The sequence below is a fragment of the Rhinichthys klamathensis genome, unplaced genomic scaffold (genome assembly GCF_029890125.1).
Source record: "Rhinichthys klamathensis goyatoka isolate OS25496 unplaced genomic scaffold, OSU_Roscu_1.1 h1tg000585l_1, whole genome shotgun sequence".
NCBI lineage: Eukaryota > Metazoa > Chordata > Actinopteri > Cypriniformes > Leuciscidae > Rhinichthys > Rhinichthys klamathensis.
In genome coordinates, this window is record NW_026607045.1 from 605,223 (window position 1) to 629,345 (window position 24,123).

The following is a 24,123-nucleotide window of genomic DNA, read 5'->3' on the forward strand; positions in this document are numbered from 1 at the left end:
TTACCACACACACACACACACTGAAGCACGTGTGACGCTTGCGCTGTTTTTTTTGCCTATATCCTCCTGGGACCCAAGAATAGACTTTTGTCCACTGTAGTGGACATTATATATTAGTGAATTTCTCTGACATCATACATGTCACATGACACAACCTGGGTGTCCTGTAAAGAGCACATTCAGGACTTTTCAGAGATACCAAATGTTTGGAGGTTTCACCATGAAAACAACTTCTCCTTGGTCTTTAAAAATGTCTGACATTAATTTAGTGATCAAATGTAGCATTCTTATGGAAATATGATAATATATTGTAATTATAATTTAAATTGTATTTCATAAAACAACATCTCAGGAAAATGTTAAGGGGTTTCAAATAAAAAAAAGACTTTCTGTTACAAAACAGGACATTGATTTCAAACGTGCCCACTGTAGAGGACATCAGGACTAAAATCATGTTTATCAGGCATTCTGGGAGACACAACAAGTGAATATGGAAATAAATTATACATCAATATTCCTATGAAATATTAGATATTATTATTAAAATGTTGCCAATTATTACTCCAATTATTACCCTTATTTTTTCATTAAATGTTGCTCCAAGAACACATTAATGTGCAAATTAGATACAGTGTATAGATACATTGCATTGAATGGGAATATTAACTTATGGCCATTTTACCCACATATTGCAAAAAGTAAAATGGTGTATATATTCATTCCATTATTTCTTTCATAACATAGTTGAGAATAATCTTTATACAAATTTTGGTTGAAAAAATCCTGAAACCCCAAAATGTATTGGTGATTGAAAAAAAAATCCCATTGGTTTTGCCTATACATATAATTTCATGTCATTTTATTTTTTAAACAACTTAGTCCTGGCGTCCACTACAGAGGACATAGCATAACGTATGAATAAAATATTATTTTATATATGTTTTTTTACCATTTGTTTATTGTGCTCTAAACAGTGTGATGACATGGAAAAAAACTAAATTCAAAAAACTTTTTTTTTCTGGGTCTCAGGAGGATAAGAAGACTCAAATGCATAAACTTCCTCTCCAGGCTCTAGATCCACTCCGAAAGTCACTTCGTGATCATTTAACCGCTTCATTTGAGAAAAACTGTCATTATGACATAAACACACAAACTCAAAAGGTCTTCGCGGCAACCCGTCAAAATAAAAGTTCGGTTTAACTTGACAGAAATATATTACCGTTGTACAGTAGAATTTAGATATGTCCCACCCAATGTAATAATACTAACACTAATCCAAATAAATTATCATCAAAACTGAATTTAAGGAACAATCCATGTTTTAATTTTAACAGTAAAGCTCATTGTGCAGCACGTTATTTGACAAAAAGTTTATTTAATTTCATATGATTAAAATTGATGATAAATGATAAAATTTGTGTTTTATGTCTTCATTTTATTACCAGAAAAAAACACAACACAGAATTAGTGTGACATTTTTTTTCATATTTTTTTTAAAATGTTGTATATACGTTTAATGATTCATAATACACTATTTCAATTAATTAGACATGCTTTTTGATTGCTAAAAAATTTACACCACGTATTCGTAACACGCCCGCTCCGCAACACTAGCAGTTCCCCCAATCCCCCCCCCCCCCCCCCCCCCCCCCTGAAAAAAAATCCTAGGGGAAACACTGATATATGTATTTAGGACGGGACTTAATTTTATACCTAAAGAATTGATTGTATTGTGAAAAGTGGGTGTGGTCTCTCTTTAAAAAAAATAAGAGGGCTTAGTTTTGTGATTTGTTAAAAAACCCTTTTTGGGGGGGATATCATGCACCAGTACATTATTCTTAGTAAGATCAGGATTGTGTATTGAGAAAGTAAATAGTATCTATTCGATCGTGACTTATATTTGTTTGATTATTCATAATTTCAGATGGGAATATGTCACCATGGCCATGGTTACATTGCCATGATTCATTCTTGACATGACGTAACTCTGCATGTGGGGGACACGCAGCCATGTCTATAGAGTCAAGGTCGTGATGTGGCTCCGTAATTTAACTGGGATCAATAGGATCGTATGGCTGTGTGATTCTGACTGCCTGACTCTGCTGAGAGACAAATACTGATCTGAATGTGTGTGTGTCCTCTGACTATAAAACTGTTGTGCAATACACACATTTTAATCTTATCGTTACAACCTGTCGAGTACCAACAGTCTGATCCATCTGCCGACAGCAATAACTGTGGGATTACCTAATGTTAATTAACTAATCCTAATCCCACTAATCCTTTCTTTCTTTCTTTCTTTCTTTCTTTCTTTCTTTCTTTCTTTCTTTCTTTCTTTCTTTCTTTCTTTCTTTCTTTCTTTCTTTCTTTCTTTCTTTCTTTCTTTCTTTCTTTCTTTCTTTCTTTCGATTCTGCTTAGTGTCTCTTTTGGTTTAATCATTTCCTCTAGGGCTCTGTCATGTGAAGGCGTACAGCCACATTTTCTACTGCCATCTCAGTGACTATCACCTCCAGATGAAATGTGATTGATTTCAGCATTTTGGCCATGAGTGACATATCTGAGCGAGAAATGATTTTACCCTTTCAGAAAGGGAAAAACTGTTTTCTGGATGCCTGCTTTGAATCTTAATGTGTTTGTGTGTACAGTTGGATTGTGATTGTTGAGGGATGTGATAAGTGCTTAGAATACATTTTCAGGATGAATTATGGAATATACTGTATGAGCATCCGTGTTTCCTATTCTTTACAGAACGGTCGTTTCAGCCGCCGTCCACATTCCCGCTTGTTCCTGAGACAGCCCTGAACTTATTATTAAACAAGTTGTGGTCTCAAAGCCACCATCCGGATTTGACTTACTCCCTCTGGGGTAGACCTATTATTTAGAGAATGCAATGCCCCTCGGCCCATTTCCTAGACATGAGCGGGCAGTGCAAGGAAATATCCCTGTGTACACGGAGCTCCCTGGTGTGCAAAAATCAATAGCCGCGCTGCAACGCATGCAGTCTGAAAAACGCACTACTGTAGCCCATCTATTACAGATGCGCCGCAGGATAATCAAAGCCAGATCTGATAATGAAGGAGCTCTGCTAAGGCAAGCATATTTCAGCACCAGTTGAAACGAAAATTAAGTTTCCAGTGGACCATAATTTATGTGTAATAATTGTCATTTGATAAATAAGTGTGATTTGCCTAGAGCAAGATTTATATTTAATTGTACCATACAAGTTCCACTCAAAAACTTCTTGTTACTACCTAACATTACAACAACAGCAAGCATATTGGTCCTGTTAAACATAGCAAAACCAATGTTACTCACATATAGAACAAAAACAATACTACCCTGCCGTCTGTTTTCAGGCCTTCCCGCTTAGCTTTTCTAATATTAAAGGGATAGTTCACCCCAAAATGAATTCATTTACTCACTTCAAGTTGTTCCAAACCTGTATAAATTTCTTTCAGCAGAACAAAGAAACTTCGTAAGTAATTGATGGTGAGTAATTGATGACAGAATTTTTATTTTTGGGTGAACTATCCCTTTAACACAGGTCCTGAAGCTCTTGCCTGATCATAAGCTTGTTTTTCCAGTGATATTCCTTTTCTCTTTTGTAATGTCTCTCCGCTCTCTCTTTCTATAGTCTTTCTTTAAATCTCCCTTTTGCTCTCTCTCTCTCCTCCCCCATCATGAGTGGACATGCCCCCTACTGCTGATTGGCTACGAGTGTGTTGTGGCGTTTGGTCTGAACCACTTTCAACAGCGTTTCTGAGAAATCACTTACTGCACCTTTAAGAAAGTAAAAGTTGCTGCACACTACTGTAAAGTGTGGTTATTTCTTGTGAATGTGATGCATAGATACCAGAGTTCCTTAACAATATTCTCTAATCAGCTTGCGTCGGAGGAGAATCAAGAGCTCTTTACTCTGCTCAGTCCTGGAATTATGTAACGATCATAATAATATGTAGCAGTTCAATGAGAATTGTAGATGAAGTGCAGTAGTTACGTAACAAGCACAAGGTGTACAGGTGAGTCATTTAGCAAAATAGAGCCCTTTATTGATTCAATGCAGGATAGATTTTTTGCCTCAAATTCAATTTATTCTTAGTTATTATTGCTGCTTAGATGCCACTGTTTATTCTTTAGCTATACACTCACCGGCCACTTTATTAGGTACCCCATGCTAGTAACGGGTTGGACCCCCTTTTGCCTTCAGAACTGCCTCAATTCTTCGTGGCATAGATTCAACAAGGTGCTGGAAGCATTCCTCAGGGAGTTTGGTCCATATTGACATGATGGCATCACACAGTTGCCGCAGATTTGTCGGCTGCACATCCATGATGCGAATCTCCCGTTCCACCACATCCCAAAGATGCTCTATTGGGTTGAGATCTGGTGACTGTGGAGGCCATTTTAGTACAGTGAACTCATTGTCATGTTCAAGAAACCAATTTGAAATGATTAGAGCTTTGTGACATGGTGGAAGTAGCCATCAGAGGATGGGTACATGGTGGCCATAAAGGGATGGACATGGTCAGAAACAATGCTCAGGTAGGCCGTGGCATTTAAACGATGCCCAATTGGCACTAAGGGGCCTAAAGTGTGCCAGGAAAACATCCCCCACACCATTACACCACCACCACCAGCCTGCACAGTGGTAACAAGGCATGATGGTTCCATGTTCTCATTCTGTTTACGCCAAATTCTGACTCTAACATCTGAATGTCTCAACAGAAATCGAGACTCATCAGACCAGGCAACATTTTTCCAGTCTTCAACTGTTCAATTTTGGTGAGCTCTTGCAAATTGTAGCCTCTTTTTCCTATTTGTAGTGGAGATGAGTGGTACCCGGTGGAGTCTTCTGCTGTTGTAGCCCATCCGCCTCAAGGTTGTGCGTGTTGTGGCTTCACAAATGCTTTGCTGCATACCTCGGTTGTAACGAGTGGTTATTTCAGTCACTGTTGCCCTTCTATCAGCTCGAACCAGTCTGGCCATTCTCCTCTGACCTCTGGCATCAACAAGGCATTTCCGCCCACAGAACTGCCGCTCACTGGATGTTTTTTCTTTTTCGGACCATTCTCTGTAAACCCTAGAGATGGTTGTGCGTGAAAATCCCAGTAGATTAGCAGTTTCTGAAATACTCAGACCAGCCCTTCTGGCACCAACAATCATGCCACGTTCAAAGTCACTCAAATCAACTTTCTTCCCCATACTGATGCTTGGTTTGAACTGCAGGAGATTGTCTTGACCATGTCTACATGCCTAAATGCACTGAGTTGCCGCCATGTGATTGGCTGCTTAGAAATTAAGTGTTAACGAGCAGTTGGACAGGTGTACCTAATAAAGTGGCCGGTGAGTGTAGAAACCCACAGGTTGATTAGATTTAATATCTGCTATCCTTTTTAGTAATCATGAGGATATTGGGTCGAATCATGCCTAGCTCTCAGCTATAAACCCGCTTGATTAATCTCCTTATGACCTTATTTAAGAAGAGAATTTCACAATTTCACAGCTTTATTTTGTGTAAATATTTAACTGAATTAGAATTTGATGTATGAACCTGGAGCTATACATGCAGCTTTCTTCACATTCTCATGTATTCATTATCTTAAAACATGAGAAAGAAAATGTACTTGTAAAATTGTGCCCAGCACAGAATAGCCTATTTATTCCTGCTCAAAAACCTGTTCTGTTGTGCCCCTTATTATATCTCATTAGAGCTCTCTACCATATTTTCTATGCCTGTGGCTTTTTTGCCACTCATTTAATGTGTTTTGCGTCTTTAAGGCGTACTCCAATGTTTTTGTTCAGCTCCATGCTGTCGAAAGAACATCAGTGAGTAACATCATGAGTCAAGGCTTCCGTAACTCTGTAGCGCCTCCACTCGCCCCCACACGGGGCGAATCATAGCCCTCCTTCATTGTTGATCCCACACCACCCTCATGTTAACATTTTGACGTATTTGCTGGCTGAAAGAGCTCACTCTGCCTGCTCAGATCTCAGTGCTCCCATTTTGATGTAGTAGAATTAACTTTTTTTACCACCATAATATACATTTAGCCTGAAAAGGTTTTGATTCAGATTTACTATTATCGTCGATAGATGATCTGATGGCTCTTATCAGTGCATCCAGGACTATGAGCTACTCTAGGAATGGTTGAAAGAACCTCTGGGATTTCAAAGACTATGTTCTTTTACTTTTGCTGATGAGTGCATTTCTGTGAATGTGTGACGTTGTCAGCGAAGACGTTCGGTGATGTTGAAAAGAAGCTCATTTGCAGCGTGTGAAAATGCATGCTGGGGTGTGATGGGAAGCGGAAGGAAGAATAATGAAATCTCTCCTCCTGCCGTAATACTCATACTTACCAGATCAGTGTGAAATATGAGTGTCTTACAAGTATGAGGGCTGACCATTGATCTGTGTGTCAACTGGGTGTTAAAAATGAAGGCTCTTGAAAAATGTAAAGCATTCTTATTAGAAATAAGCAGTACAAAAACATTAGCAAATGATGGTTAATCACTATAGACAAGTACAAGTTTTCATTTATCATGACTTCATGGCTTCATCCAATGATTTGCACACCAAGGCTGCAATTATTTAAACAAAAATATTGTCACGTGATCCTTCAGAAATCATTCTAATATGCTGATTTGATGCTCAAGATTATTTTTATTATCAATGTTGAAAACAGTTGTGCTGCTTAATGTGTTTGTGTAAACCGTTGATTCTTTGTTGAATGGAAAGTTCAAAAGAATAGCATTTATTTAAAATAGAAATCTTGTCTTTACTCTCACTTTTGATCAATGTATCGCATTCTTGCTAAATAAAAGTATTAATTTCCTTTAAAAACAATTACCCCACAATTTTGAATGGTAGTATAAGCCATTCCTAGGAGGTAAATATTGTTTCTCAGTGGTATAGCTCAGGAGATTGAATGTCCAAATAAAATCAAGACCATAGTTGCTTTCATAATACCTATTTCATATTTTGTGTAATTAATTGGTGCTCGTTACTCCAAAGAAAAAAGTTTATCTTTAATTTATAATAAATTTATAAATAATAATAATAAAACGTCTCTGGTTACTTGCGTAACCTATGTTCTCTTTCATAGGTTCACTCAACGCTGCGGAAAGCGCAGTGGGATATTCTCTGAATGTGCCGATTGTCTGAAGCCTTATAGAATCACGGCAATTCATTGGCTGATGGCGTCCGCGCGATATGGCTCCGCCCCGACGCTCTTACGTCGCATCATTACATATTCGCGCACGCGCCATCTGCTCCTCAGATTTCTCTGCCGAAAAGAAACTGTCAGCAGCGCGAGGAGCTTGGCCGCTAACGCAGCGTCTCGTTCCCTATTCAGAGAACATAGGTTACGCAAGTAACCAGAGACGTTCTCTTTCATAGGTTCACTCAACGCTGCGGAAAGCGCAGTGGGAACGGACTACCAAACTCGCCAAGCTAGAGCGCTTTTATAACTGGTAGATAAAAGAGACAACGACCGAAATGAGTTCAAACAGAAAGAACCTGGGAACCCGGGGTCATGTCAAGATCCAAGCTATAGAACCTTACAAAAGTGTGCGGAGAGGACCAGCCTGCCGCAACACAAATATCCTCCAAAAGTGCTCCTCTGAAAAGAGCTTGAGAAGATGCTACACTTCTGGTGGAATGTGCTTTAATGCTAAGAGGTGAAGGCAAGCCACGCACCCCGTAAGCCAACGAGATAGCCTCTGAGACCCAGTGAGAAATCCTCTGCTTTGATGCAGCAAGCCCATGGCGGCTAGCACCGAAGCAAACCAGAAGCTGGTTAGATTTCCTCCAACCGCCTGAGCGGTCTACATATATCTTAAGAGAACGAACTGGGCAGAGCAAGTTAAGCTTCCTATCTTCCTCAGACGAAAATGGAGGAGGGTGGAAAGCGTTAAGGTTAACTACCTGTGAGCGGAAAGTTGAGGAAAGAACCTTGGGGACATACCCTGGTCTCGGCCTCAAGGAAACTTTGACCAGGCCAGGGGCAAAGTCCAAGCAAGACTCGCTAACAGAAAGAGCTTGTAAGTCTCCCACCCGCTTTAATGAGGACAAAGCTAACAAAAGAGAAACCTTGAGAGTCAGAATCCTCTCCGGAGCTGACTCCAAGGGCTCAAAGGGGGCTTTCGTCAAACCCTCTAAGACAACAGAAAGATCCCATGGGGGAACTCTAGGGGAGCGAGCCGGTTTCAGGCGCTTCACCCCACGCATGAAGGCAGAAACTAACCTTAATTTGCCCAGGGGAATCTCATCCGATTCCCTATGCGCTGCAATAGCCGCGACATAAACTCTGAGAGTGCTAGCGGCTGCTCCAGCAGCAAACTTCTCCTGCAGGAATTCCAGTACTGAACCAGCAGGGCAGTTAACTGGGCTCCTATCATGTGCTAAGCACCAAGTCTCAAACACCCTCCATTTGGAAGAATATAATCTCCTTGTAGAAGGGGCTCTAGCACTCGCAATGGTCTCCTGAACGTCAGTTGGGAGACCAGAGCTTAATGCCGACGGCCTCTGATCGGCCAAACATACAGCTTCCACATGTCTGGGCGAGGATGCCATATCCTGCCCTGTAGCTGGGACAGAAGATCTTCCCTGACCGGGATCCTCCAGGGGGAAGATTCCAGTAGAGGAATTAGCTCCGAAAACCATGGCTGAGATGGCCAGAACGGAGCTACCAGGAGGAGGCGGACTCCGCTCTCTCTCACTCTGGCCAAGACCGCCTGGATCAGTTTGATGGGCGGGAAGGCATAGAGTTTCTGCGTTGGCCAAGGGTGAGCGAACGCATCTATCCCCAATGGGGCCGGGGGACTCAGGGAGAACCAAAGCGGGCATTGGGACGACTCTTGAGATGCAAAGAGGTCCACCTCCGCCTCTCCAAAAACCTCCCAGATCAGGGCCATCGTCTGGCGGTTCAACATCCATTCCCCCGATCTGAGTTTCTGTCTCGACAGAAAATCTGCCGCGAGGTTCAGAACCCCTGGGACATGAACCGCTCTTAGAGATAGGAATCTGCTCTGAGACCACAGGAGAAGGTGACGCGCATGCCTGTCTAGGGTGAACCTGAGGAACCTGAGGAACTGCCTGTGTCGCTGTACAACCTGGATGTGAAAATAAGCATCCTTTAGGTCTATCGTCACGAACCAATCCCCTGGCCGAATCTGAGATATGATAGCTTTCAGCGTCAACATTTTGAATTTCCCTTTGTAAAGGGCGAAGTTCAGTCGGCGGAGGTCCAGTATGGGACGCAAACCGCCGCCCTTCTTCGGGACCAGGAAGTAACGGCTGTAAAAGCCCCGCTCGGTTTCCCCTGGAGTAATCTCCTCTATTGCTCCTTTGAGAAGAAGGGAAGAGATTTCCTGCTGAAGTACAGAAGCCTGAGTGGCGCTGTCTACTACAGTAGGAAACACCCCGTTGAAACAGGGGGGATTGCGGCAAAACTGAAGAGTGTAGCTGAACCGAATTGTGCGAAGAACCCAAGACGATACCCCTGGTAAGCGCTCCCACTCTGGAAGGAAATGTGATAGAGGAGGAGGGATGTTGTAATGCAGATGACATACCTGAGTGAGGGTGCCGTGCTGACGCTCCTGGAGTAAAGAGGTTGACTGTGCAGGAGGGCCATCGGCGTCCTGGCACGTGATGGGAGGCATCGATGCTGGGGTCATGGTGACCAGATCCGCCTGCTCCGGAGGAAAACGGAAAGTGCCTCCGAGGATGCGGCCGCACCAGACTGAGTAGAGAAGGTGAAATATGACCTGCACTTCGAGACGCTCTGAGTGGCGAAGGTGACAGGGCAAGGAAAGGAGAGCTGGGAGGTGGGCAGAAACGCTTGTGCGGTCTGACCCAACCTTGAGGAAGCAGAGGAGCTCTCCTTTTTCTGACCGGAAGGTCAGGAACGGCTCTGGGCCGCCGGAGCAGTCGGTTTGTCGGACCGCCTCAACTGGAGGCGCTTGTGAGGCCGTTGACGGGGAAACGGGCGACCGCGGGCTCCCCAAACCGTGGTAGGTGGGAGATGCCCTGGTTCGCTTCTTCTGGAAGAGAAATCCGGTCTATGAGAGGGACGTTCTCTGGGTCGCACCGGGGCGGTAGCAGAAGGTTCCCTAGCCCTCCTGGGCATGAACTGTCTGAACGCGGCCGATTGGGATTTGGAGGAGCGGAATTTCTCAACCACTGTGTTGACCGCCTCACCAAACAACCCCGTTTGAGAAATGGGGGCGTCCAAGAGGAAAACCTTCTTTTTGTCACGGATCTCCGTGAGATTAAGCCACAAGTGGCGCTCCACCGCAACAGAACCAGCCATAGAGCGACCTATAGCGCGTGCGGTATGCTTGGTGGCTCTTAAGGCTAAATCCGTAGCCTTACGAAGCTCCTTGACCGCTTCAGGAGTCACGCCGTCGCCCTCGTCCATTTCCTTCAGGACGTCCGCCTGGTAGGCCTGGAGAATGGCCATAGTGTGCAGGGTCATGCCTGCCTGCCCAGCCGCCATGTAGGATTTCCCAATGAGAGAGGAAGCAGTCCTACATGCTTTAGAAGGGAGGAGGGGGCGCGACTTCCAGGACGGCGCAGACGACGGAGCAAGATGGTCGGCTAAAGTTTCCTCAATCGCCGGAATGGCGGAATAGCCCTGTTCCACAGAGCCTACCAGGTTGGTGAAATCAGCAGCAGCCGCATTAGTGAGGCGCGAAGAGAAAGGCTGCTTCCAGGATCTGGAGATCTCATGATGCAGATCACTGAAAAATGGCAGCTTCCTCCGTTGAGGCCTAGAATTAGGGCCACTGAGAAGCCTTTCGTCGAGTTTCGACGACTGAGACTCACGTGGCTCGTCGGGCCAATCAATAGTGAGCTTCTCCGTAGCGCGCGAAAGCACGTCAACGAGCTCCGCATAGGCCGCAGTAGGCCGCGCTTCGTGGCCACTCGGCGGGATAACCTCGTCGGCGAGAGTAGGCCCGAAATCCTCGGAGTCGGAAGCCTCGGTAAAAAGTATATCCTCCAGCCCGAAAGAAACCGCATCGCGTGCTCCCGGGCTGGGGCGCAAATAATCGTGTGAAAATTCGACTGGCATGCCTCGCGCGTGCTGAGGGGAGGGAGGGAGAGAAAGAGCGGGGCTCGTCTGCTCGAACTCCACATCCTCAAGCTCTACATCCGAACCCCATGTCGCGGATCCTCGAGAGGCCTCGGGAGCGCGACAGGGGGAGACGAATGATTCCCTCTCAAAGACCGCGAGCCGCGATTTGAGGGTTTTGAGCAACAAATTTTCACAGAATTTGCATTTAGACGATCCTATAACTGCCTCACGTGCATGTGAAAAACCCAAACACTTAACGCACTTACTGTGTGGGTCGTCGTTAGCGATGTAACGAGCACATGGCGGAGTACAGCGTCTGTAATCCATGGCAACTTCACCGTAAGGAGAAACAGAGTTCCGCTTGAACAGTCGCAGAAGCGCCGAGAATAATCCAGATGTATTTGTAGCTCAGAAAAATCACGAGCGAAGGGCAACGTGACCGCTTCGCTCTGAAGGTAGAGAAATCTGAGGAGCAGATGGCGCGCGCGCGCGAATATGTAATGATGCGACGTAAGAGCGTCGGGGCGGAGCCATATCGCGCGGACGCCATCAGCCAATGAATTGGCGTGATTCTATAAGGCTTCAGACAATCGGCACATTCAGAGAATATCCCACTGCGCTTTCCGCAGCGTTGAGTGAACCTATGAAAGAGAACCCATTCTACCTTTACAATTTACTCTTTTTGAAAAATTGGAAGTATGTGTTGCAAATTCCATTTCATGTTAACTTTGACCTTGTCCACACTAATACATTTTCGTTTGAAAATGCATCTTTTTTTATTGGTTTTGGCTTTCTGTCCACATTGACACAGTGTTTTTGTCCTGCGAAAATTGACTTTTTTGAAAACACTTTTTCAAGTGGATAAATTTGAAAACGATATTCGAAAATGAAACATTTTTAGTCATGTGACTGATATTGTACCGATAGATATACCACTATTGTGTCTGTTGTGTGCTATTCATTTTCACACTGTTGATATGTTACTTTGTACACTCTTCATATCTCAGTCCTGGAAAGGTGACAGAAAATGTACTCGCAATTGCTGTCCTGCTGGAAAACATGAAAGCAGTTTCCTTTTAGACCAAACATATAATGGTGACTGAGTGCGACCTGGACGTATCAGTGAATGGTGAGATATTTTGCTAAACAAAAATAATTCTACCAGAAGTATAGTATGAAAACTTTATGTCTGTCCTGTCCATTTCATCTCAGGGAGCTTTTATGAGGTTTTACGCATGCGCTGTAAGATGAATTTAGTGTTTTCCTACCTTGTGGATGAGAAAGTTTTGGAAAACGCTTGAAAACGCTAGTGTGGACGGATAGCATTTTGAAATGAATGTATCCGGATTAAATGTAGACACAGCCTTTAATTGGGTCCTCATTTATGCTTCATTAAGTATCATTGTTGTCTCTTACAATCCCATAGGAGAGTTTAAAATAGAAACAATTGAGATAATTGTTAACTTTCAGAGAGTATAGAGCTGTAGAGTGAATGTGTAAAGCAGAGCCCAAAGTATTTGGTCTTTTAAAAGATTTTCTTTTAAAAGAAAGAAAAAGGTTTCAGTTCATATTAAGATCTCTGACTTTTGATTGCAGACTTTTGTATCTCTGAGCAAATCTGGGCAGTTTGTTGAGACCTTGTCTAACATTAGTGGATAGATTGTTGAGTTTCTTTCTTCTCAGGAGGAAGATTTCAGAAACAGGATACTTTAGCATAAGTCTCCATTTTGATAGACAATTGATATGTTATAGGGACCCAAACATTTTGATTCGTTTACTCACCCTCATATAATCCCAAACCTTACTTTTTTTCTGCGAAACACAGGAGAAAATGTTTCAAAGAATGTCAGGAACCAAATAACATTGGAGCCCATTGACTATCATTGCATTTAAAAAAAAGAAAAAAGAAAGACATTTTTCATCATTCCACAGAAGAAATGGGTGAGTAAATGATGATAGAGTTTCCATTGTTGGGTGAACTTTACCTTTGATTAGATCTTGTTTGTGTTTTTTTGTTCTTTACAACACAATATAAGTTGCTTATTGTGCATTATGTTCAGTGACAGTAGCGGTCTCACGAAGATGTGAAATTGAGCAAAGCATTTCAGAAGTGTGAGTGATACAGCTCATGTTTATCCTAACTGATGGCACAGACAGATTGTGTTTTTGGTCCCAGAGGAACCTCAGGAGTGTTAGATGATTTATCCCAGTAGCTTGGGGAACCACATTCATCTCTCACACAGCCAGAAGAGCCCCTGAACCGGGGCCAGGCAGACTCATGTACCACTCCTCAGTGACAAGGGGGCTGTAGTGGCCCAGGGTCGCCCGTTCTGTTAGCACGTCAGATTAAGATCCTGCACACGATACCGTCAAGGAGAAAACCTACTGCTCAGACCTCCAATTGACAATATGTAAATAAACCTGCAGACAAGAGAATGGAGAAAAAAATCTGTGAGATGTTAATGAGAAAGAGAGTGCATGTAAGATTTGCGACTTCTCTGAGCAGTCTGTCTCTTTTTGCCCTCCCTCCTTCTCTCTCACCTGCTCTAGGCTGAGTGTGTGTGTGTGTGTGTAGATTATTACTGAGGGGAGAGGAGTGTGAAGAGCATCTCTCTCTCTCTCTCTCTCTCTCTCTCTCTCTCTCTCTCTCTCTCTCTTTCTCTGACGCTGTGGCTGGTGACTCTTCCACAGTGTTTACTCATAATTCATACGGAGAGATTCCGCTCAGCCACACTATGTTTGCCTCCATTTGGTACGCTAAGAAGCTGGGACGCAGGCTGCTTCAGAATGCTAGGAAGGCTAAAATGCAGAAGGTAGGTGTGGGAGATATTCATTTACTCATCGTAGAGTTCACTCAGAAGAATGTGACCTTGTTTGAAGTACTTCTTAATCCGAATTGTTTAACAAAAGGTGGATTTGTGGTTGAAGTATCATTAGTGTGAAAGGAAAGATATTGTTGTCAGGTTTGTCGTTTATTTTCATTAAAGTTTGTTAATGCTAAAAAGCGGTTGAGATTGATTACCTCCACCCCGCCAGATCTAATTTTCAGCGTCTTATAGTGGAAGTAATATAATAACGTTGTATCCCATTGTCGGAACTCCAGCTTGCTTTACAAAGCATTAATAATGATCTGTACCGTTCTCATTAAACTGCAGAAAATCCTCTTAACCTGCTGTCTTCCTGTTATCGTCGTGTTTACCACGCTGTACCATCTGTGAAGTTGACCAGTCTGTCTCCCTTTCTCTTTCTCACTCTTTCTCTCCCTCTGCCGACTCTCGCAATCTTGAGATGTTTAGCACCATATCCGAGTTGTCCTAACCTAGCCTGTCTGCTTTCATTTTATTCTAGTCCTGTTTCTGACAGGCTCACTTCAATTCTCATTTTTCTCTTTCTCTCAATTTCCCCCACTTTGGTGCCCTTGCTGAAGATCATGGTTGCTGTCATCAGCAAGGGTCCTCATCACTGTTACTAAAGGTGTGGGATTTGAATGCAACAGGTTTTACCTACATGCTTGGTGTGCAAATGTTCTGGGTTGGAATTTTTTATGGGGGGAATCTCCCAATGTATGTCCAGAGTATGTCGATGTCATAATTCAGCCTAAAATCCCCCCCTTCCCCCTCTATCCTATCTACACCCCCTGACCCCCCCCCCCTTTTATTTTTGAACGTTTTTGAAAGTAGTCTCTTATGCTCACCAAGGCTGCATTTATTTGATTATAAATACAGTTTAACTGTACTATTGTGAGAGATTATTACCATTTAAATAACTTTTTGTCCAATTTAATATATTTTAAAATGTAATATATTCCTGTGATGGCAGAGGTGCATTTTTGGCTCCCATTACTCCAGTCTTCATTATCATTCAGAAATCATTCTAATATGCTGACTTGCTGCTCAAGAAAAATGTATTATTATTATCAATAGCCGCTTTTCCTTCATCGGGCCGAACAATGGTAATAAACGGTTTCAGTTATATTTCCACTTGAGCTTGGTACGGCATGCCGCGATTAATAACCGTTCAAGGCCCGGAATTGTCTGTTCGTAAAGACCCGCCCCCTTTAGTTTCTGTTGCTATGTCTGACAAGCCATGCCTGTCTCACGCCACACATCATGTTCTCACGCAGTGAAAAATACATCGCTGAGCAAAGAAGACAGTGACAACGCGCTGACAGACAGGACTTTTGATATGAAACAAAGTCTCAACTTTTAAATATGGTCATTTTTTAAAGAAATTTAAAGTTGTTTGGCTCTTTAATGTGTCGTGTCGTGACCGACCGCTGTAGAGCCTCAGTTAAAGCTGCTCGTGAACCGATCATCTCTTCCTTCTAGTTAATTTATAGCATCAAATGAACATGAATGACCATCAGAAGGAATGTTGTTTCAACCGCTGAAAGACGTCAGTACACACCGTTTTTTAAGTTCAAGTCCACCGACGTTAATCTATTAACTCTCCTGACTGCTTTGTCGGGCAAAATGGCGGATTTGGCGGATGGTGGATTAGTGGATTATTATTGGTCATATCGCCTGCCAATCAAAATCCCTGCGAAGTGAATTCTCAGAACAGTTGGCTGAACCAGAGGATGTCTAATTGAAGAGAATTGGCACTGTCTGGTTACTTCCGGTTACTGGACTGGCTGTAGTAACACGTCTCTTTCCATGCGGGGGCGCTCGCAGGCGAGTGCAGAATGAATGGGAGTCTATGGGGTTTCACCCCCAGAAATCCACTTTTCTCAGGATGTAATTTTTTGTCAAGTAATTTGAAAGTTGCATTCAAAAGGGAGGGCTAAGATAATACACTCAGCGGAAAATTGCATTTTTAAGTTCACTTATCTGTTCTAAAAATCCATTCAAAAATGTGATGACGTCACATAATAGCAGAATGCTAGCGTGTTCCAGCCAACAACGGCCTAACCTGTAAGAAATCGAAAGGACATAAGTACTCGTTTATTCGACTTTTGGCCTATAATCTATATTGAACTTGCGGAATCAACTATAAAATATGTGTTGATTCAACGACAAGCAGGAGAAAGAGATACATTTAGCCGTTTAGCTCCATAGACTCCCATTCATTCTGCACTCGCCCGCGATCACCTCCAGTGGAATTCTAATGGAACTGCAACCTAGATGATACACAATGGGGCTAATAGGAAGTGCCAAGGCTCTCCGTAAGACGGGCTCTGGCTGAACCGTGCTGGTAGAATACATGTAGTGACATCGCCACACAGGATTGGTCACTTGTCTGTTTTCTATAGCTGGCAAAGCGCGCTATACTAGAGTGAAGTAAACACAAGTTAATCAAATAAATAAAAAATCGAATCATCCTCCATAACGAGGTCGCTATTTACATCTTTATATCGTCTGTAAACTCTTGCGTTACAGAGGCAACGACTGATGCATTTTGTATTACATTCCAAAGAGCCTCCATTATCAGCCTCACAGTTGAAAATGAAACCGTATCCGTACCGAGTGGGCCGGATCGGCACAGAATGGAACGGTTAAGCAATGAGAGCGGTTTGGCCCAGTAGTGGAAAAGTGGCTGATGTTGAAAACAGTTGTGCTGCTTAAACCGTGCTACTTGTTTGTAGCAATGTAAAAGTCTTTACTATCACTTTCGATTCATTTAAAAGTATTAATTTCTTATAAAAAAACTTGAACTGTAATATATAAATTTATATTTGTTTAAAGAAAATTTTAGGACCATTAAGATTTTTTGCATTGTTACAGTACACTATTTTCATGACATTTAATCTACGTACATTCTCCCCATATTTCTGTATTGATTTAATACTTTTGTTTGTATTTTTAGTAGTTTTTATGCTCATTCTCAGTGATGTTCATTTTATTCTCAGTTACTGCAATACAGGCTTTTAATTAAACAGGAGATCAGCATATCAAGTGCTACAATGATTTTTAAATAATATATCATATTTTACCACATTAAAGTAATGTGGATCCCGTTGATTTGAATTTTTGTAGTGAGACCTTTCAGGGACAATGTAAGGATAATGAAAATAATGTCAATTTAAAAATGGCCCTAAAATGGGTTATTCAAAATAAAAAAGATTCACTCCCTTTGGTTAACTTTGTGTGTTTTTAGTGCAGGTTTTTTCTTCATTTGAACATCCAGCAAAGTGCTGCCCAGCAACCCATAACCTAGTATTTAGGTGAAGGAATCCTGTATCTGTTTTTTCTTTTTTTTTTAAACACATGCATGTTCATATGGTAAAGCCTCCAAAGTGAGGACAGAAGAGGAAGAAATTGACTTATGCTGACAAACCAAAGACACACAGTCTGGAACTGTATGTCCAGAACAGCAGAACGTGGGCGAATGCTGATGACCGTAGGTCACATAAGGACACCAAGAAACTTACTCTAACTAGTCACTACCTAGAAACCATCTGCATCAGTTAATAGTACTGAAATAGGCTTTACTCTGCCACTGATAAACAAATCATTTGGTGGGGGGTGGGTGCTTAATTGACATGAGAATTATGTCACAGTGCAAATATCGTAATGGTCCTAAAATATGCTTCAAGCTAAATATGTATTATTTAGTAGTTAGGGTACGGTTTACTGTAGGTGATATTTAATCTTGACATTTTCTTGGTTCAGAAATTCACTTCATGGTTGTATTGATTTCTGTTTTGGCAGGAGGGTTTCACACCCTGCTCACCTTTCTGCCTGTGCTGGCACTGTTTCACACTCTCCAGCAGAGGCTTCATCACTGGAGTTACTTTGAGATTGGTTTCATCTGTTCACAGGTCTTTAAAGGAACCTGTTTCTTGCTGCTGCTGATGATCTTTTGTCTGTTCTATGTGAGGTTTTATGATCTTTGTCTCTGAGGGCAGATCTATCAACCAGGGGTGCGTTTCCCAAAAGCATCATTTGCCAACTTTGAAGTCTATTGGTAACGACGGAACTTGCGACAGAAGTTGGCTTTAGGAAAAGCACCTCAGAGCAGCAGTTTAGTACAGTAGTTATTGAAATTCTTTAATTTGACATACTGTCATCTGGCTTTGTGTTTAAAGCTAAGGGAATGAGTTGTTTCCGGTGTATTTTACTTTTGGTTTATAATGATCCATACATAAGCACCATTCATACACCTGAATGGTTGGTGCAGGTGAGCTAAAACACAGGAAATAATATGAAAACCAATGTTTATTAAAATGGCAAATATTGATTTGATCATGCCTTTTTTATCATGCTTTTTAATCAGATTTGTGGCGTTAATGATTATTCATGGATTTGCTAATGCTGTACTACCTCTGAGGAGGTGCCATGGGTGTATTTCAGGACTTACAAATAAAAATTATTTTGGCTCAATCTTTACAAGGACAGAGCCAAGAAACCATCACAACCCTGTTCCTGTCCCCAAATATAAATATTACACCTAAGGTACACCTAAATGTACCTTTATATTTTTTTAGAACATTTTAGTAGACATGCTCGTCTTTTCTTTGCTATCTTCAAAGATCTAATGGCTCAAGCTGGATTTGGAGAGGGTTTCATGCTTATTCGTGGCCTCTCAGCACATCTACATGTACTATTATAGAGGAACTACTGAAGCGATGCAATCAAATTGAAATGAACCCTTTTTATAATTTGAACAGCAGAAAATGCCTCCTCAGCCATTCATTTTGTGAATAACCTCTGAGCAAAAGTCATTTATTTTAAACAATTTGAAGATGTCCTTGATGTTGCACCTCTCCCTGCTCTATAGCCTCAACAAGCTCTCTCAAAAAAAGTGCTTTATGTGAATATTTTGGAATTTCATCTCCAGAAAGATGGCTATTTTAGACATTGTTTGTGTAGTAGTGTGGCTTTTTGTCCTTGTGCGTTCAATTGCCCTTCATATAAAATATGTGTCTGGGTCAAACGTGGACAGCATGCGCTCTTAGGTCATGTTGCCCGCTTGTGCTCAGAACCATTAAACTTGAGGAACAGGTAAAGGTAGACAGTCTCTCTTCTCTCTTTGACCTGGCTACCCCAGCAGCTGCTCTGCAAATATACCCACACTTACAATATGACCTGAAGTTATTGTGAGAATTTCTTATTACAGTATTTAAAAGGATAGTGTAACCTAAAAAAAAATGATCGTCATCATGAATGAAAGTGGATGGGGATGTCAATCTATTTTGTGATGTATATTGTTCTCTTGGATTAAAATGACTGAAAATGACTCTTAACTGCGCTGTAAGTTTCCTGAAGCCACACGACAGCTTTGTGTGAGGAACAGACTGTCGTTATTTACTGAAAATTGCATGACAGTCATGGTCACCATTGACTTTCATTATGTTGAATAAAACAGCTTATACATTTCTCCCTTTATGTTCCATGGAAGAAAGATACATTGGTTTTTGGGATCCTTTAATGATCCCATCTCTTTAAGGATCCTGAACAAACAAGTGAAAATGAATGGTTCTAAATACATTTGAGGCAGTCCAAGGGCAGATTTTTTTGTGAGGAAACCCTGGATAAATGGGCAAACAGTACAAAACATTGGACACTTGAAATTGGGTTTTACACAAAGGCAAACAGGAGGAATGTCTAAAAGCCTCTTTTTAAACAGATAGAAGTGAAGGTTAGACTTTACAGACATTTTGGATCCTGTACCGTGGTATCATTTCTCATCAAAAAGCAATGTTCAAAAACACTAAAGATATACATGTTTGTGTTCATTCTGCATTAATCTTGAAACATGATGTCAAATATTTACATAAACACTACTAAAAAAGTACACAACCTTTTATTTGTGATTATGATTATCTATATCTTCTGTGCGATACTATATATATATATAGATATATACTGTGTGTATATATATATATTAGTGCTGTCAATCGAACGTGTGTACAGAAAAAGCAGCTCCGCCAATGACATGCAGGAATTGTTAGCAAACCTTGCACTGTATCTTTTCCTAAATAGTTTTAGTGGTGATGAAGTTCTGCTCTAATTTTTTCTGTGAGTACAGTGCAGTCTCACATATTTCATGCCGGTCATTGAGCCCTCATAAAAAGAACTGCAAGGTTCAACACATTTTGTCTCGCGTGTGTGGCCTAAAACGTTATTAGATTCGGCTCTGGCTGGAGCCTTCCCCATTTGTCTCCCTCATTTGCCTCTGTAAGGTTTTATCATGCGGCGATGACTTTTTAAAATTGGTTTTCGTGCAGGGCCTGATTTATTTAATGCAACTTTGCCGTCCGCATTGTTCTTCACATTCATATTGGAATGTGGCTATAGCCTTTATTCCTGTAAAATGAGGCTTCTACATTAGCAGAATGATGAGGATTTTTTTATTTTTTATTAATGTTGCTATTTAGTGATTCAGCATTGTATATGTATAGCGGTCTGCGTCGGTCCAGCATGTTTTAAAGATATTACAGCAGAGGGAAAAAAAAGCATGGGGTCATTTTTATATATATATATTCAAAGTAATACATTGGTTTTCCTAAAAGAATAGGAGAAGCGATGTGATGTAGTCTTTATCACTATGGAGACATGTTGACATTTGTGTTATATGAATAATTAATAGGGTATCGGGAGTGACAGGCGGTTATGTGTAGGATAACAGTAAATAAGAGCCGCTGCATGAAGGTGATTCGCTGAGGCTGAGATTTTTCACAGCACACTTATTCAGTGTTACCTGACGCTGAATTTAGCCAATTGAGTTCAGCATCCTCTAATGTGGTTTGTTTGTTCCGAAATATTGTTGCCATCGCATATGTCACAACAGCTGTAAAGACTGAGGCGATACACGTTGTAACAGGCTTGCGCTATTGTTAGAGTCTGTCTCGCTTTCTGTACCTGTTCTTGTCTCCAACAAATTGAGGTGTCTCTCGTCCTCACTCCCGAGAAGCATTTCAAGAGTTGCTGATTCAGACTATAGCCTCTACATTATTGATCATCCAGCCAGAATAGTCAGAAACTACAGTAGTCAACATTTGAAGTGGATCAAAAAAGTTCATCAAAGTTGTCCTAAGACGAGAACGGGTATTGTTCAGAATTCATGTATAACTTTGATGAAAGGTTTTGATCCACTTCTAATGTTACTATAGTTTGAAGAAACTCCAAATTGACTTACATCAGCCTATGTTTGTGTGTCGACTAGATTTGTTATGTCCAGCTTTTGAACTCCAGCTTAAACCAATCCTGGAGCTGGATTGCATCCTAAATTGGGGATGTTTGCAGTTCCGCTGTGGATTAGGCCACGTGTTTTCCGAACCGGTCCTGGTGGAGGGGATATATGACAGATGTGGCTTAGCGCCACCACAGGCTCTGCTGTGAGCAGTGATAAGTTTAATCGCAGGAAGTTAGAGATGGTTTAATAGGCAGTGATGGATGAAAGTGTCTGTCAGCACATGGGCTGTACATTCAAAGGCCTTGAGAGGTTTAGGTGTTGAGGTTCACTTTGTATTTTGAGTTGCACGATTTTCTCAAACCTAGTAATTCTTTACTGTCTACTGCTTGCGTAAACAATATTTAAATTCAACAATTCTTTTAAAATTTTCTGCCATCTCAAGTGTCTTTTTTCACAGATTTTTTGCAATGTATTCAAAGATTGACTTATTCATGCAGGATGCATGAGATGCTGCTTTTATTTTTCCAAAACAAACCTTAAAAGCCAGCATAATTTTGCTGCAAACCTTTAGGAACTGACTTCATGTTGAAAGTGTGCCTACTGTGCCTTAAAGCTCTGTCTAGGTAGATATCTCGTAATGTTTTGGAACAGAGCTGTAGTGTTGCAGCGTAAAGGCAGGATGTTGGGTCATTTTTGAGAAGGATGGTAAAACTAGTTTGTGTCATTATCTCTCTCTCCCCACCTCTTTTTTTTTTTATGAGTGTGCATTGTTTAAGTGTTTTGTAGAGCTGCAGAGTTAGAGCTTAATTAGCACTGCCTTAATGAACATCATGAGAACTTCACAATGGCATTAACAGGCAGAATGGCCAGATCATAAAGGACTGCACTAAAAACGACCCCTAACTCTCTTTCTCTGCGTCTATCGCTCAGAATAGATAAGACACTTTGCATATTCAGAGTGTCTTCCTCTCACATGTACTGTTGCAGAATTATTAAGGGGTGTATCTCAGCTTTGCTAGCTTTAGCTATTGTTTAACCATCAGCAGCCTCAAAGTTCATGCAGCTAGTTTCTTTGTTGCATATCTTCAACCTTTTTTCAGGCCAAGGACATTTGGTTTGGCCTATAATAACCTGTGTATATTATCATATCAATGTATTTACATACTTAGTTATGATGTTTACATTGCAAATCCAGTAAAATAACAGACTTTAATAATAACTATCAATAAATTATTAATAGTTATGTACATTTATTTATTAAGAAAAAGTAAATGTGGTCCATTTTAATTTTAATTTAATGAATTTATGATTTTCTGAATTGGACAGCTTAGATTCATCACTCCATGTCAAGCTGAATGCTTCATTTAACTCTTAATTAGGAGAGCAAATTGTCTGACATTTTCTGATTCAGGAGGGGGAATTGCTGCGCATGTTCTGAGACGGATCTGACAGGTGAATTCGGCCACTCGTCACTCTGAAATAAGACTGTTAATATTAGGATGGCTTTCACTAACACAAACCATTTCCCCCTGGGCTTAAGGCTGGAGCACGTCCCTGTCGGCCAGCGGACAAGCTGTCAGCGACTGACAGTCTATTCCCACAGCGAGAATGCTTGAAGAGGCCGATTGGCAGAAACTGTAACACTGGCAAGAAGACCCAACACTATTTAGTTAGAGTTGAACTAAACAGAACTAGTAATGACCCTTAAAAGGCGATATCATGGCATTACTAGGGGTGTGACGAGACGCTTATCTCACGAGACGAGACACGAGATTGGGTTCACGAGAACGAGACAAGATTTTTGCACAATTTTTAAGAAATTCTCAATGACAAAATTCAGGACTGGAAAAATAGTATGCAGGTGCATTTTGAAATGTTTTAACTAATAATATTCTAATGCATGTCATTTCAGGTCTACTTTGAGTATGATTTATCAAATGCATTGAAAGAAAACCAAATAAATAACAGTTTAATCTTAGTCTTATTAAGTGCAAACAATAAGTGCAGTAAATCGGTTTATCAAACAATAAGTTCAAGTGCAAATAATCAAAGTACTGTAGCGCACAGACTCTTTATAATTGTTGTAAAATTGCTGTTTTATTTTGCACCGGCAGTTATAGGGTTAATGCGGTGAGTTCGGAAAAGGCTGGGTAGAGAGAAACGAGGCTGGTGCGTTTACGTACAGTTGTTCTTGCGTTCCGATTATAAGTTCAGAAACGGAGCCTCCCTTGTCTGTTGTCCCTCAGACATTACAGTAATCTATCAGTATTCAAAGTGCAAACAGAGACCAAAACAGAGACCATAGCCACAACTACACAGTCCAAAGATGGGTATTCGGAGACAGGCTATTGTATGTATGGAGCCTAATTTGCGGAGCAACACTTTTACATTAGTTCATAATGGTTTTTATTTTTGATATAAACAGCAAAACGACAGTTGAGGCGAATGTGAGTGTAGCGGTGGAATATTCTATGCTTGTTTCACCCTCACGCTCCGTCATGGCGACATCGCAAGACAGCTTTTCACCCGACGGAAAATCTCGTCACACCCCTAGGCATTACCATGGCAAATATCCAAAAAACATGGTATGCTAAATAATACCATGGTATTTTTTGTACCAGCCTTTACATTGGTTACTAATGATTACTGTTGAATACTGTATGGCTCACCCAAAGCCACTGAATCATTAGGCTGCATTTGTGTTGCTTTTATTTGATGATTTAGACCGATCTGTGTTTGTTCTATTTGTTTGTTTATAAGATTAATGATGTGAAGTCATTAGTTGCTCCACTGCTCTATAGATCTGAAGGAAAGGTGTGTGTGTGTGTGTGTGTGTGTGTGTGTGTGTGTGTGTGTGTGTGTGTGTGTGTGTGTGTGTGTGTGTGTGTGTGTGTGTGTGTGTGTGTGTGTGTGTGTGTGTGTGTGTGTGTGTGTGTGTGTGTGTGTGTGTGTGTGTGTGTGTGTGTGTGT

The 24,123-nt window shown here is 41.4% G+C and overlaps 1 protein-coding gene and 1 long non-coding RNA gene across 35 annotated transcripts in view; one reads left to right on the top strand and one right to left on the bottom strand.

The window, feature by feature from the left end:
• Nucleotides 1-24,123, top strand: part of dlg2 (discs, large homolog 2 (Drosophila)) — a 298,249-nt gene that overhangs the window by 161,667 nt on the left and 112,459 nt on the right. Inside the window, exon 1 of one of the 34 annotated variants that reach the window (XM_056240242.1) lies at nucleotides 13,783-13,889. The exons of 31 other annotated variants lie outside the window; for them this stretch is intronic. In XM_056240242.1, coding sequence (XP_056096217.1) covers nucleotides 13,812-13,889 — 78 coding nt within the window. In that variant the 5' untranslated portion in view covers nucleotides 13,783-13,811. Of the gene's footprint in view, nucleotides 1-13,782; nucleotides 13,890-24,123 lie in introns of those variants that run through there. 2 more of the 34 variants (XM_056240243.1, XM_056240248.1) reach the window with 2 other exon arrangements.
• LOC130075569 (uncharacterized) lies at nucleotides 15,650-16,250 on the bottom strand. The gene is made up of 2 exons (XR_008805537.1): nucleotides 16,112-16,250; nucleotides 15,650-16,065 (listed from the first exon to the last, which is right to left on the bottom strand). It is a non-coding gene; the product is annotated as an uncharacterized LOC130075569 (long non-coding RNA).